Below are 13,892 nucleotides of genomic sequence, written 5' to 3'. Positions count from 1 at the left end.
ATATATATATATATATATATATATATATATATATATATATATATATATATATATATATATATATATATATTATATATAACATGATACAGTATATACAACCTAAATTAATAAATGCTTTAAAAATGTTCATTGTTTGCTTGCATTAACTTAATTTTTAGCATTAAGTATAAATTAGCATTAATTAATGAATTATGAACAAACAAAAATAAAAAATATAATCATTTACATTTACATACATTATATTTGTATATATTAAAACTCTGGTGCATATTTTTTTTGTAACTGTACAAGTATTTTTGCAACTGTTTTTATTATATATATATATATTAATTATGTTTTTAATCATATATAAATAATATTATATTATATTTCAATGTATAATAATATATTTATATATTAAAATGTGTAGATTAATAAATGCTGTAAAACTTAGTTCATTTGTTGCATTAACTAATGTTAACAAACTAAACTTGATTGTTGTGTTCAGTGTTTGTTGTGTGAGTAATAATGCTAAACAATGGAAATATCTTTTGTGAACTGTACTATACAGTTTTAAGAAAATTAGTTGCAAAAAACAGTATTACGATACCCAAGTCGATACAAAGCATCTTTAATCATCTTAATTTTCTTGTGCTGCATTGATATAGTATAGGAACTAGCATTGTTAGTTTTCCCAGCTGTCCACAGTTCCTCCTATTGTCTTTAAGTACGCTGTCCGGATTTGTCTTTTCCAGCCTGTAACTGTGATCCGGTTGGCTCTCTCAATGGTGGAGTGTGTGATCCGCTCACAGGCGTGTCTCTCAGGCTGATCGCGGGTCAGTGTCGCTGTAAGCCTAATGTGGAGGGTGAACGCTGTGACCAGTGCAAACAGGGCCATTACGGACTCAGCGACAACCCTCTGGGATGCCAGTGTAAGTCCATGCCTTACACACTAAAGCGAACCCAGATCATTCATCAGTTCATGTGAAAATGGTTTTGAAAGGTCTCAAATAAAAGTTGCTTTTGTTTTGTTGTCACCCAGCATGCACATGCAATGCTTTGGGGACGGTTCCAGGTGGAAGCCCATGCGATACAGACTCAGGAAACTGCTACTGTAAACGTCTGGTTACCGGAAGGAATTGTGACCAGTGTCTGGTGTGTGTTCTGCTTGCATTATGAGTTAATTCATATTTCTTTGTGCAATAACACCATAAATGATTTTAAAAAACATAACATTTTAATTTAATTATATTCACTGCAAAAAACATTTTTCTTGTGTGATATTGCTTACATTTTTATTCAATTAAATTATTAAATGTGCATTAAATTATTATTATTATTTTTTTTACATTTATTACAATTATATTTTCAATTTATTTATTTATAAAGATTTCTAGCATTCATATATTCCAAAATGTGGTCATTTGCCTTTTTGTGAGGTCAGTCATAAACACTGTGGTGTTTAAATAGTCTTTTAACTAGTCTCTCTCTCATAGCCTCAGCACTGGGGTCTCAGTAACGACATGGATGGCTGCAGACCATGTGACTGTGATCATGGTGGCGCAATCAACAACAAGTGAGTAAAACTACTCTATTCTGCCTGAAGTGCCTGAATCTCTCATTCAAATACAGTTTTTATTACTATTATCATAGTTTATAGGGATAAGGATTTGACCAATCATAGGGCCCCATGATTTCCGCGGAAAATGCAGACGGAATTGCGGAATTTAATCGTAAAAATTTAATTTTCTGTATAAAGCGGAATGTCATGGAATTTGCCAAATTTTTGATGAATAAATCAAACGTAGGTCAGTACAATTAAATCAAAACGCGATATGGACTAGTGTATTTGAATATTAATCCACAAAAATACTATTTAAATAAGAAGTCTGTGTTCTTCATCTCTGTGTGTTTGAGTGGCGCAGACGAATGGTTTCATTTACTACACACATACTGAAGCGCGCGTGATGCTTGCTGAGAGTCACTTCATGAACATTTGACCATTTCTTTTGAGAAAAACTATCTTCATATCATATACAAACAGAAACTTAAAGGTCTTCATAGCAACACGTCAAAATAAAAGTTTGGTTTAACTTGAAGAAAATGCGACAGAAAAATATTACTGAATGTAATGATAGTTCTACTACTACTAATAAAATTATTATTAAAACATTATTTTCAAGGAAAATTTACCAGAAAAATGTAAACACACAGCACAGTATTTCTATAAATAAATAAATAAAATCATACTAAATTAGTTTTTTTTAATAAAATCAATTATTTAGAGATGTTTTTAATTATTAAAGTTTAATGAAACCATTAAAATGGAATCCAAAAAACTAATGGAAAACAGAATTTGGTAAAAAATATAACTAAATTTGAGAAAAAAAAATTTCATAGGGCCCTAAAACTGCAATTTTTGTTCAACTTTTAAATTCATTGCTTTTAAATTGTGTAAGTTTCATGATTTCAGTTAATTAGAGATGCTTTTTGATTAATACAATTTAATTTAACCTAAAGTCTAAAAAAATTTAAATCCAGAAAAAACAGAATTTTGAAAAATTTCATTTTAATTTTAGTTCAGGTTTTAGTAATTTTGTTATATGCTCTTGTAATGTTTTATTAGTTTTTCTCTTTTTTTGTAATTAATATTTCTGTTTAGCTTTAATTTATTTTTATTTCAGTTTTAGTTTTAGTCATTTTAGCTCTTCAACTTTAACTCATTTATTTCAATTGAATTAATCTATTTAAGTTTTTCATTTAATTATATTTAATTTATGCATTTTTAATAGTTTTTGTTAACAATTAACACTTCCCTAAGTATTAAACTTTGCCGTGTAACTCATCATGGACATTGAATGAGACTTTAACTTACGCCGCTTGCTGAGGAGAGTTGTGCTATTACTTTTCTTTATGATCAGACTTAGATTTTTGACAATAAAATGGATTTAAAAAAGCATTTTCTTCAGAACTTGTAAAAATCTACTTTCTATTCCTACTTCTTCTTCGAAAGTTGCATCAGCCTGTTGAGAAACCACTGGCAGGAGGCCTGAAATAACAGTGAACAAGAATGTTTCTTAGTCTCAGATTAAGTTCTGAACTGGCTATATCGTCCAATAAGAAAACTCCATTTACATGAGTTACAAAGGCAGGCTTTTACTGCAGTCCTGGGTGCCGCTTCTCACAGGTTTTGTGTATTGCCTGTGAATATGTTTATGTGTGTGCAGTGGCGCAAAAACTGGGTATATATGCAGTGCATAGGGGCACTATATTCTTTAATAAAACGTTATAAATAATCAAAAGCTTAGTTGTTAAAAATAATGTAATGAAACATTTTTTTTTGCGCTTTTTAACAGTTAAAAAAATACTCTTTACTCCAAAACATTTATGATGACTAATGCAATTTACTAGTTACATTTTGCACCGCACATTTTTCTGCAGCAGTTTCTTTATGCTATACAAAAGAAGTGAAATCGTCATCTACAGGGCATTGAAGGTACTATATCTTGTGCGTTTTAACCTTACTCACTCAAACTTGTCAATAAGGCTATGACTATAACACATGCAACAACAAATAGGCTAACAAAAATTGAATAAAGGGAACATTTCAAATGGTAACCATATGTAACCATATACTGTATATTTTTTTCTGTCTATGTTTTCTAAACACTTTAAATGAACTGTAATTGTGTCCATATTTTAACGCTTTGTATTCTGCAACTACATTTTACTCCTCTCATTCTTTCTTTACTTCACAGATTAAACTTCATGGCTTGCCTTTATTTCTATTGTCTCTCTGTTTTTTCTTCCATCTCTGATTTGAATTTCCTGACTGCACACTCATTTCTGTTTTCTAAAAAAAATAGATTATACATGTCAACTATAAAATAACCAGTGAATGTGAATTTATTTAATGAATTTGAGCATAATAACTAAAGTTCTCCGATTCTCTCCGGAAAAAACCGAGCTCCTGGAGGCACGCTGTGGGCAGAGCTAAAGAGTGACGAGCACTTGAGCTCCGAATGCCAACAAAGCAGACCGTCTGCAGTTCTGAATCATGACCGGGATCTTTTATAGCTGGGACCCTTCCATTTTTCAGTATCAAACAATATGCAAATCCAGCGTCGAACTGGGCCTTTATAAAACGCTTGTCAACAAACACACTTGTGAAACTTCGTTGCTGCCCTGGAAAAACAAACTGTATCCACTGTTTTCAGCTGGGTTCTTTAGGAAGCTGAACAAAGTTATCTTTCCCTTATGACCAAAAATACACTTCTTTGGATTGGAGACATTCTTCCCGAGCAAGTCCCGTGCAGCGCTGCTGCCGGATGAAGGTCATTAATGGGCGCAATCTCGCTCTCACTCTCCCTCTGGTCGATGCGTGCTCGGGCGCATTCTTCCGGGAGAAATGCCCATATAAGGAGTTCCACCCTCGTTTACGTCATTAAGAGCCACGATTGAAAAAAACTCTCTGAAACTTGTACGAACCTGGAAGTAAGATTTTTGGCACAGACATACTCCGTCATACATCCAAATTGTTTTTTGAAACTTTGTCCATGCTTAGCATGAGAATCCAACTCTTTAACAGAGTAAACAACTCTGAATGCATGAAACAGCACTGCACCCCCCCCCCCCTTTAAGCATGACAGATTTTCCATGAATTATCTCTATAAGTAAAAATGAAAAATATAATACTGTATATAAAATAAAAACTTAAAAAGTGAGCAATATTGCATTGGTTTAAAGAAAAATACAAATAAATAAACAAAATAAATGCATTCTACTGTCTGGGGTCAGCCACCAGGAGTTAAAGTGGATGTTATACATTACACTTTTATTTATTTATTTTTATTTTTTTAACTTTTCACCATTTGTTTCCTATGATATTTAAAATGGGGGAGGGGGTTTGAACCTTTGTCACTTCTTTCACCCCTGATGAGTTTGCATTCTTCCATGCCTAAGCTAGTTAATGGTATTTTGGTCATTGACTTACAGAGAGTTTTCTGTGGGAGTTAGTGTTAGGGGCTAGAATACAGGGGGGTGCCAACACTGATCTTGCATACCCCTCAGCAAATGCGCAGTTGCGCCCCTGTGTGTGTGTCAGCGTTGAATATGTCCCCCTGAGCTGTTTTCCTCCAGATCTTTCAGAAGAACCATCTGACTTGCTTGACGTTATTTCTTTTCCTAGTTGCTCTCCTGAAACGGGTCAGTGTCTGTGTCGCGAGCACATGTTTGGCAGGCGCTGCGACCAAGTAGAATCTGGTTTTTACTTCATTGCTCTGGACCACTACACTTATGAAGCAGAAGACGCCAAGTTTGGACCTGTAAGTGTCCTTAATATTCCCATTTGTCAACGTCCTTGAGTATCTGAGTGATATCTGTGTATATACTGTATATCTTTCTGTCGGTAGGGTGTGACGATTGTCCCAAGACCCCAGCCTCAGGACAGATCCCCTACTTGGACTGGCAATGGTTTTGTAAACGTTCCTGAAGGTGCCTATCTTGAGTTCAGCATCGACAACATCCCTTACTCTATGGAGTATGACATTATCATCCGATATGAACCTCAGGTGACTTCCTCTACAGTTGTGTCATATTAATCACATAGTATAATACTAGCATTGACATTTGACTTGTACAGCTTAGTAATGTCTAACTAAAGACATGTTTCATCAGCCTTGAGTTAAAGGGTAAGCAGATACTTTTACATCACATCATTGCATCATCTGCTTGCTCTTTCATGGTCTGTAGCTGCCAGAGCAGTGGGAAGAAGTGTTGATGACTGTCATCAGGCCTCGTGTCATTACCGCCAACAGCCGCTGTGCAAACACAATGCCCGACGATGACAACCAGGTGGTGTCTCTGCATCCCGGATCCAGGTATGAGAGAAGAAGGACAGACCACCTGATGCACATTACCTTTCATCCAATAATGACACTATAGCTCTGTGCTACCCTACTTCCTACTTAGGCAGTATTTTAAGTGATCATACTGTAGATGTACTCCTTATGCAAAGACTAGAATAAACTAAAAATATTAAAAACAATTTAAATGAAGCTGAAATTTTAGATGAAAAAGTAAAGTTGAAGCACTAAACTAAGTTGAAAATTTGAAATGTCGTTTTGGCAACTAACTGAACTAAGTTGAAGCACTAAAATTACTAATTGGAAATAAATGAAAACTAAAAATTAGCCTAAAAGAAAAAATACAAGTGAAATAAAACCCAAATACAAATACAAAAAAATAAAAATAAAAATAATAAATTTAATTAAATATATAAATAAATAAATAAATAAAACATATAAATAATTATTTTTATCACTATTTTTACAGTCTATAGGGTTCAGGATTTGACCAACCCAAGTCATTATTTATATACTAGTATAATATTTATTAATATTTTGAATTAGCTTTTACTTTTGTATATTCAGTTTTCATTTTAATTTTAGTTTAGGTTTTAGTAATTTTGTCGTTTTTATTAGTTTATTTTTTTATTTTTTATATTCCTTCATAGCTTTCAATTCAGTTTTAGTAAGTTTAGTACATCAGCTTAAACATATTTATTTCAATTAGTTTCCAAGGCAACATTTCTAATTTTCATTTCAAGTTTTTAAAGATTTAAATTTATTTCTAGTACTTATATATATTAATATTTGAATAAAAATACTAATAAACTAATACAAATTACAAAAGCACATAACAAAAGTACTAAAAATTTAACTCAAATTAAAAAGCTAATTCAAAATACTACAATATTATATAAATAATACTAAAATAACACTGAAAGGCTGTTGTAGATGGTAGTGGGCAACATTTTGCTCATTTGACCAAATTCCAAGGCAGCATCTCATGTATCCTTTACAGAGAATGTAATCCCAGAATACATTGCCACAAATCCAGAGAGGTGTTTATTGTAGATATATTTATTGCATTCAAAGCTTAAAAGTAACAATAAAAAGTAGTTAAGTCAAATAAAAACCCAAGATTTTTTGCTTATTTTATTCTTACTGGAGTGTCTGGCTATTAGCTTAGCAACATGTTAACATAAAATCCCATTGAAGTCAATTGCATGGTGAGTCTATTTGTATGGCACATACTTCCTGCCTATGTAGAGCGCTCAGAATCAGTTATTATGAGATGTCACTTCAGTTAGGATGCTGCCTAGGTTTTTAGTCAGATGCGATCACATCAGCAAAAGTTAGGTGAAAATTTGCTGGCAAAAAAAGGCCCATTGTATATTGTAGTATAGTGTAGTGATGTATGAAGCACAGCTCAAAGAGAAGTCACTCTCTAACCAAGCAGATTCTGTTGGTCAATGCAGAAAATTCTCGTGAACAACTTGAACTTGTTGTGAAATCGGCATGGGGAAATCTTTCGCCCTCATGCAAAATTGCAGAATGCACCAGTTTCTTTTAAAATTTAGAAGTCTGTTCACAAGGTTTCATTAAGCTAATATCTTTAAGTGTTGAATCTGAGAAAGTTAATTCTCTTGGTTTTGCCCATCAGCTATGTGGTGCTGTCTAGGCCTGTGTGTTTTGAAGAAGGCTTGAACTACACCGTGCGTTTGAGTCTGTCTCGCTACTCGGCTCTCAGTGATGTGCAGTCGCCGTACACGCTCATCGACTCGGTAGGCTCCCTCTTTTACCCTGTCAGATAGACAATCTCAGTTGCACTGGAATCTTCAAATGCTGAACGGTCGATTTCTATCCTTGCCCTCAGATCGTCCTCATGCCACACTGCAAAAACCTGGATATTTTCTCTGGCTCTGGGTCAGAGGGTGGGGACTTGGTGACTAACAGCGCCTGGGAAACCTTCCAGCGCTACCGCTGTTTGGAGAACAGCCAAGCGGTGGTGAAAACCCCCATGACTGATATCTGCAGAAATTACATCTTCAGCATGTCGGCTCTTCTGCACGAGGGAGTTAAAGGTACATCCATAACTTATTTATAAATTACCTACCTTCAAATAAAAACATACTTTAAACTAATAAAATGTGTGATGATAATGATGATATGTGTTAAATTATGTTCTTAGTCTTTCCTTCCTATGATGGGGAAGCCCAGACAAATGCTACAAGATTATAAGTTTATTGTGTAACCAAAATGCCAATATCAATCAGGAAAAAACAACAACAACAACAAAAAAAACCCTTATGCCTAGTATGGGACTTTTAATTATAAACAAGCCCGAAATACACCAGGACTTTTATTTTGAAATGCATATACTTTACTATTGCGGGCTGCTCATTCAAAAAGTTGGACAAAACAAAAACTTTATGCATAATGCAGGACTTTCAATTCTAAACAAGCCCAAAATACACCAAGACTCATATTTTGAAATGTTTTTTCTTTATTTTTCTACACGCATCTCATTCTAAAAGATGAGGAAGATAAAATATATACACTTACAACCATATACAACATATTACAGTATAAACACCATAAAGTAAACATTGTCAAAATGCACCAGCTGTAGATCGTAAGCAATCTGTTTGCATAAATGCACAGTATGGATTGATTGCGAACTGCTCTGAAATCGTGAACATGTAGAATGTGCTGTGTTTTGAATTTGAGACTTATTTAAGACGTCATAAAATGATAATTAAGACATTTGTTATACGATTGAATTAAATTTCAGAAACAGTTTATTGTGTAACCAAAATGCCAATATCAATCAGGAAAAAACAACAACAACAACAAAAAAAAACCTTATGCCTAGTATGGGACTTTTAATTATAAACAAGCCCGAAATACACCAGGACTTTTATTTTGAAATGCATATACTTTACTATTGCGGGCTGCTCATTCAAAAAGTTGGACAAAACAAAAACTTTATGCATAATGCAGGACTTTCAATTCTAAACAAGCCCAAAATACACCAAGACTCATATTTTGAAATGTTTTTTCTTTATTTTTCTACACGCATCTCATTCTAAAAGATGAGGAAGATAAAATATATACACTTACAACCATATACAACATATTACAGTATAAACACCATAAAGTAAACATTGTCAAAATGCACCAGCTGTAGATCGTAAGCAATCTGTTTGCATAAATGCACAGTATGGATTGATTGCGAACTGCTCTGAAATCGTGAACATGTAGAATGTGCTGTGTTTTGAATTTGAGACTTATTTAAGACGTCATAAAATGATAATTAAGACATTTGTTATACGATTTAAGAACTTTTAGGACCTCAAACTTCATAAAACTGAATTTTAAGGACCTGCTGATTCTTTTTTTATTCGCACATGCATTTTACAGTTTGCACACATCTACTTTTAGTTGCTAATGCAAGTGAAATGCCCACACTATACTTATTAGTTGTTTTCTAATTCTAGTTCTAATATCACAAATGGCATAATCACATGACCTTTAAGTTCTGTATGCATTATCGTCAAAGATAATGAATACAGTTGTAAAATAATACAGTTTGGATTGGTGGTATGGTTCTGTTCTGGACAAGAACTCCCTGCACATCCATGCAGCCTAGCATGGATGAGAGCAGGGAGAGCAGCGATAACCCCCCCCCAGGGTAAACAGAACAGAACCAACATAAATGTATTACAGATATCGTTAAAGTTCAATCATTTTATGTACACATTTTAGAATTAGTCTGATTCAAAGGAGAATCAGAAGGCTAAATCCTGACTGACAGAGGAGGAGCTGGGGATGGAGGAGGGTAATTAGCTATTGAACAATGCGAAAACTGCTGATAATACTGAGGGACCTTATATATGAATGCTTAGATAGGTGTCGTATTCCCATAGGTAGATGGGGATCAACTGAGAGTCAGCTGATGCGAGCTTGACTAACGTGACCAGCCAGAACTAACGCTATGCTTGATATCTTTCCACTTTGTTTAAAGCACACACATACAGATTCTCACACGGTCATTATTGGCTCCATTCTCTAACCGCATAAGAATCCCCTATTCTCTTTATGATAGACGCGCCAGTCTTCATTCTGTCATCGTTCATTCAGCTTTCATTTTCCTCTGACTGTTGTCTCTCATCAGAGGTGCTTTCCTGCCTCATGTCAGAGCTTGTGACGGGGCCTCTGGCATAATTATACTGCTCTACAGGCTTCCTGATTGAGACTTTACAATTTCATCAACTGTCAGGACAAGAAGAAAAGCAAAAGACCTGTCTAGAGGCGTAAATCAGAACGCAAGCTTTGCTGACTATAAATATCAGTGTGAAAATGTTGACTTCCACAATCAAACACAACATACACTACTACTGAAAAGACGTCTTCAAGTCATACTTTAAGAAACTGTAACTTGTCAAGCTTCATATGATACATTATGTAAAAAAATACAGCCCTAGAACTCCCTACTAGGACAATTAGGCCACATTTCAAGGCTACACTTTAATAAGTAGCAAACAACATTGAAGCTATTGAAGGAGGCAATCTTTTTTTTATATATTATTTTTAAATATATAATAATTATATCTGAAGATATTATTTAATATTATTAAAAATTCAAATTAAATATTAGATATTATTAATTATTTTATAAACATTGTTGTGTAATAATGCATATTTTGCTTGAAGAATTTCTTTGCCTTTACAAAAAAAAACTTACTCATTCCTGGAGATAGCAAATTAATTTCCACAGAGTATGTAGATGACTATCAATAATGCAATAAATAGTAAACGTTAATATAATTTATGGACTTTTAAACACGTGGACCTCAAAAAGCTGCATACAGTATCAATTTATCGGTTGAGCCTATATTACAAAACCGATATCTGAGTAAGGAAAAATCCTTGAATCTTGTAAAAAATATTATTGGCTGATCTCTTGAATGTAGATAAGTATGGATAGCTGTGTGAAAAACAATTGAATTTGGTAAAAAAAAAAATAAATAAAAGATCAACCAGATCAATCCTGACACTAATATTGGTCAAGTTTATTTAGGGTGAATTCAGGTAAATGAAAGCACGTTTTGCCTTTGAAATGACTGGAAAAAAATGCCCCAATTATCCTGAATTAACACTAAATTTATTTTCTCTCCTCTGTTTCTCTCAGCCTGTCAGTGTGACCCGCAGGGGTCTCTCAGCACGGTTTGTGACCCGAGCGGTGGCCAGTGCCAGTGTCGTCCCAACGTGGTTGGCAGAAACTGCGACAAATGCGCCCCAGCTACCTTCCTTTTTGGTCCGCAAGGCTGCAGGCGTAAGTACAGCATGTCAATGTCGCGATAGTACAGAATGTGTCATGTATTTCTGAAAAGTCTTTCACAAGCCTAATTGTGGTCTCTTGTTGGTTAGCATGTGATTGCAGTCCTGAGGGGTCCGTCCACTCTTTCTGCCATGAGGCCAGCGGTCAGTGTGAGTGTATTCCTGGAGCGTATGGGCGGCAGTGCGACCGCTGTCTGCCTGGACACTGGGGTTTCCCTAACTGTCGCCCCTGCACTTGCAATGGCCACGCTGAGCAGTGCGACCCACATACGGGACAGTGTCTGTCCTGCAGGGACCACACCACTGGACACAACTGCGAGAGGTTAGTTACAGTTTTCTTTATTGAACATTATAGGTCTAAATTTGCAGGAAAGTACAGCCTTTCATTCATAAAATCACTTCTGTAGGTGTTTGAATGGCTACTATGGTGACCCTGTCCTGGGCTCTGGAGACCACTGCCGCCCCTGCATGTGTCCGGACGGTCCCGGCAGCGGCAGACAGTTCTCCGGCACGTGTTATAAGATCCTCGACTCTAACCAGGTGTTTTGCATCTGCAACCAGGGATATAAAGGTAACCAGCAGACAACTTATTTGATTTATACGAGCATCTGTCAAGAACACTGTAAATTTCCTTTATCATGACACATGCTAGTACTTGTCAAATAGTTTACACCATTCAAAAGTTTGGAAGCTGTAAGATTTTTTTATATTTTTTAAAAAGTGTCTTATGCTTTCCAAGGCTACATTTATTTGATCAAAACTACAGTGAAACAGTAATATTGTGAAATATTATTACAATTTAGCTGTTTTCTACTATAATATATGTTAAAACGTCATTTATTTCTGAATTTTCAGCATCATTACTCCAGTCTTCAGTGGCACATGATCCTTCAGAAATCAGTATAATACGCTGATTTGGTGCTCAAATAACATTTTCTATTATGATCAATGTTGAAAACAGTTGTGCTGCTTTATATTTTTGTGGAAACTGGTACTTTTTTTCAGGCACATTTATTTTGATGAATAGAAAGATTAAAAAAAACAGCATTTATTTGAAATACTGTAGAAATATTGTGTAACAAAATAAATGTCTTTACTGTCACTTTTGATCAATTTAATGCATCCTTGTTGAAAAAAAGTTATTACCCCCAAACTTTTGAATAGTAGTGTATGACAGTTTCGACACACATTAAACAGCAAAAACTATTTTCAAAACAGTTTGATAATAATAGGAAATGTTTCTTAAGCAGCAAATCAGTATATTATAATGATTTCTGAAGGATCATGTGACACTGAAGTCTGCAGTAATGATGCTGAAAATTCAGCTTTGATCACAGAAATAAATTACATTTTAAAACATATTCATATAGAAAACAGCTTAAATTGTAATAATATAAATAGATAAAATAAATGCAGCCTTGGTGAGCAGAAGATACCATTTTTTTTTAAAGAATATGGTAATATTTTGTCTTGCAATATGTAATTTTGTAGCATTAAGAGCTGTAATTCAACACACTTCCTCTCGTGTCACCCTTAGGTGCCAGGTGTGAAGAATGCGCCCCTGGTTATTACAGAAACCCACACGAGGTGGGCGGAGAATGTCGGCCCTGTCAGTGCAACAACAACATTGACATGATGGACCCGGAGTCCTGTGACGCCCGTACGGGCGCTTGTCTCAAATGCCTGTACCACACAGAGGGCGAGGGCTGCAACCGCTGCAAGCTCGGTTATTACGGCAATGTACTGACACAGAGCTGCAGGAGTAAGTTTATGAAGAAATCAGTGTTTTTTCAAAAATATGATCCAGATATTTTTATTATATATTTTTGGCTTATAAAATTGTATTATAAAAGTATTATTGTCGACACAATGCCTGATTTATAATTCTATTTATTTAAAACATAAAGATTTATCATTTTAATATCATTTAAAAACGTAAATTTTGTGCATCTAGTATAACTATGCATTGGACTCTTAGCTGCTGAGTTTCTAATGTTTTGTCCTGGTCTTTCTCAGAGTGTGTGTGTAATCATATGGGCACTGTTAAGGAGATGTGCCCCTCTCCGGTTAACTGCAACTGCGACTTAAACAGCGGGATGGATGTAGTGTCTGTATTTAAGGAAATTTGTTGAATTAATGAAATTATTACTAAAATTACTTTCTGCCACTTGCAACAAAAGTTGCTTAAACAAAATATAATAGTATTATACAATTGCAATGGAATATATAATGATTCAGGTTATGGCAGCTTCATACATTGAATAAATACACAAAAAAGCAAACCTGATGTGCCTTCTTTATTCATCATTTTTGTAGAAGCAGAGTTGCGTCGTAAAAATAGATACTAACTCATAAATACTAACTTCCCAGTAGTGCTTGAACGCCCCATCAGAATTGACTTGTGCCAAGCTGGGAAAAAATACAAATAAAAAGGCAGACATGAGAAATACTAGTTATAAATATACTGATATTTCACTCAATATTGAAAAGTATTGATAGAAATTTGTTCTGTCTAATTCAAATGGACTATTTTACACAATATTTGTGAGTGCTATGTATTTTATGCTTATTAGAGTAGTACATTGTTAGCTTAGCAACATGCTAATGCCAAACTCTATTGGAATCAATTGCACGTTGCATGAGGAGTGCTATTGGTGTGGTGTACAGAATCGCAGCCTATGCAGAGCATTCAAAATCAGTCACTTAAAGGCACAATATGTAATTTTC

General features: G+C 34.6%; 1 protein-coding gene across 1 annotated transcript in view; it reads left to right on the top strand.

The window, feature by feature from the left end:
• LOC107595246 (laminin subunit beta-1-like) overlaps nucleotides 1–13,892 on the top strand; it is a 43,628-nt gene that overhangs the window by 18,404 nt on the left and 11,332 nt on the right. Inside the window, exons 10-21 of the mRNA XM_016285597.1 lie at nucleotides 735–911; nucleotides 1,022–1,134; nucleotides 1,476–1,555; nucleotides 5,168–5,303; nucleotides 5,391–5,549; nucleotides 5,731–5,858; nucleotides 7,486–7,606; nucleotides 7,699–7,906; nucleotides 11,017–11,160; nucleotides 11,256–11,487; nucleotides 11,573–11,736; nucleotides 12,703–12,927. Coding sequence (XP_016141083.1) covers nucleotides 735–911; nucleotides 1,022–1,134; nucleotides 1,476–1,555; nucleotides 5,168–5,303; nucleotides 5,391–5,549; nucleotides 5,731–5,858; nucleotides 7,486–7,606; nucleotides 7,699–7,906; nucleotides 11,017–11,160; nucleotides 11,256–11,487; nucleotides 11,573–11,736; nucleotides 12,703–12,927 — 1,887 coding nt within the window. The remainder of the gene's footprint in view (nucleotides 1–734; nucleotides 912–1,021; nucleotides 1,135–1,475; nucleotides 1,556–5,167; nucleotides 5,304–5,390; nucleotides 5,550–5,730; nucleotides 5,859–7,485; nucleotides 7,607–7,698; nucleotides 7,907–11,016; nucleotides 11,161–11,255; nucleotides 11,488–11,572; nucleotides 11,737–12,702; nucleotides 12,928–13,892) is intronic.

The sequence above is a fragment of the Sinocyclocheilus grahami genome, unplaced genomic scaffold (assembly GCF_001515645.1).
Source record: "Sinocyclocheilus grahami isolate Dianchi unplaced genomic scaffold, SAMN03320097.WGS_v1.1 scaffold199.1, whole genome shotgun sequence".
Taxonomy (NCBI): Eukaryota; Metazoa; Chordata; class Actinopteri; order Cypriniformes; family Cyprinidae; genus Sinocyclocheilus; species Sinocyclocheilus grahami.
This window is presented reverse-complemented; position numbering and strand designations above follow the sequence as displayed.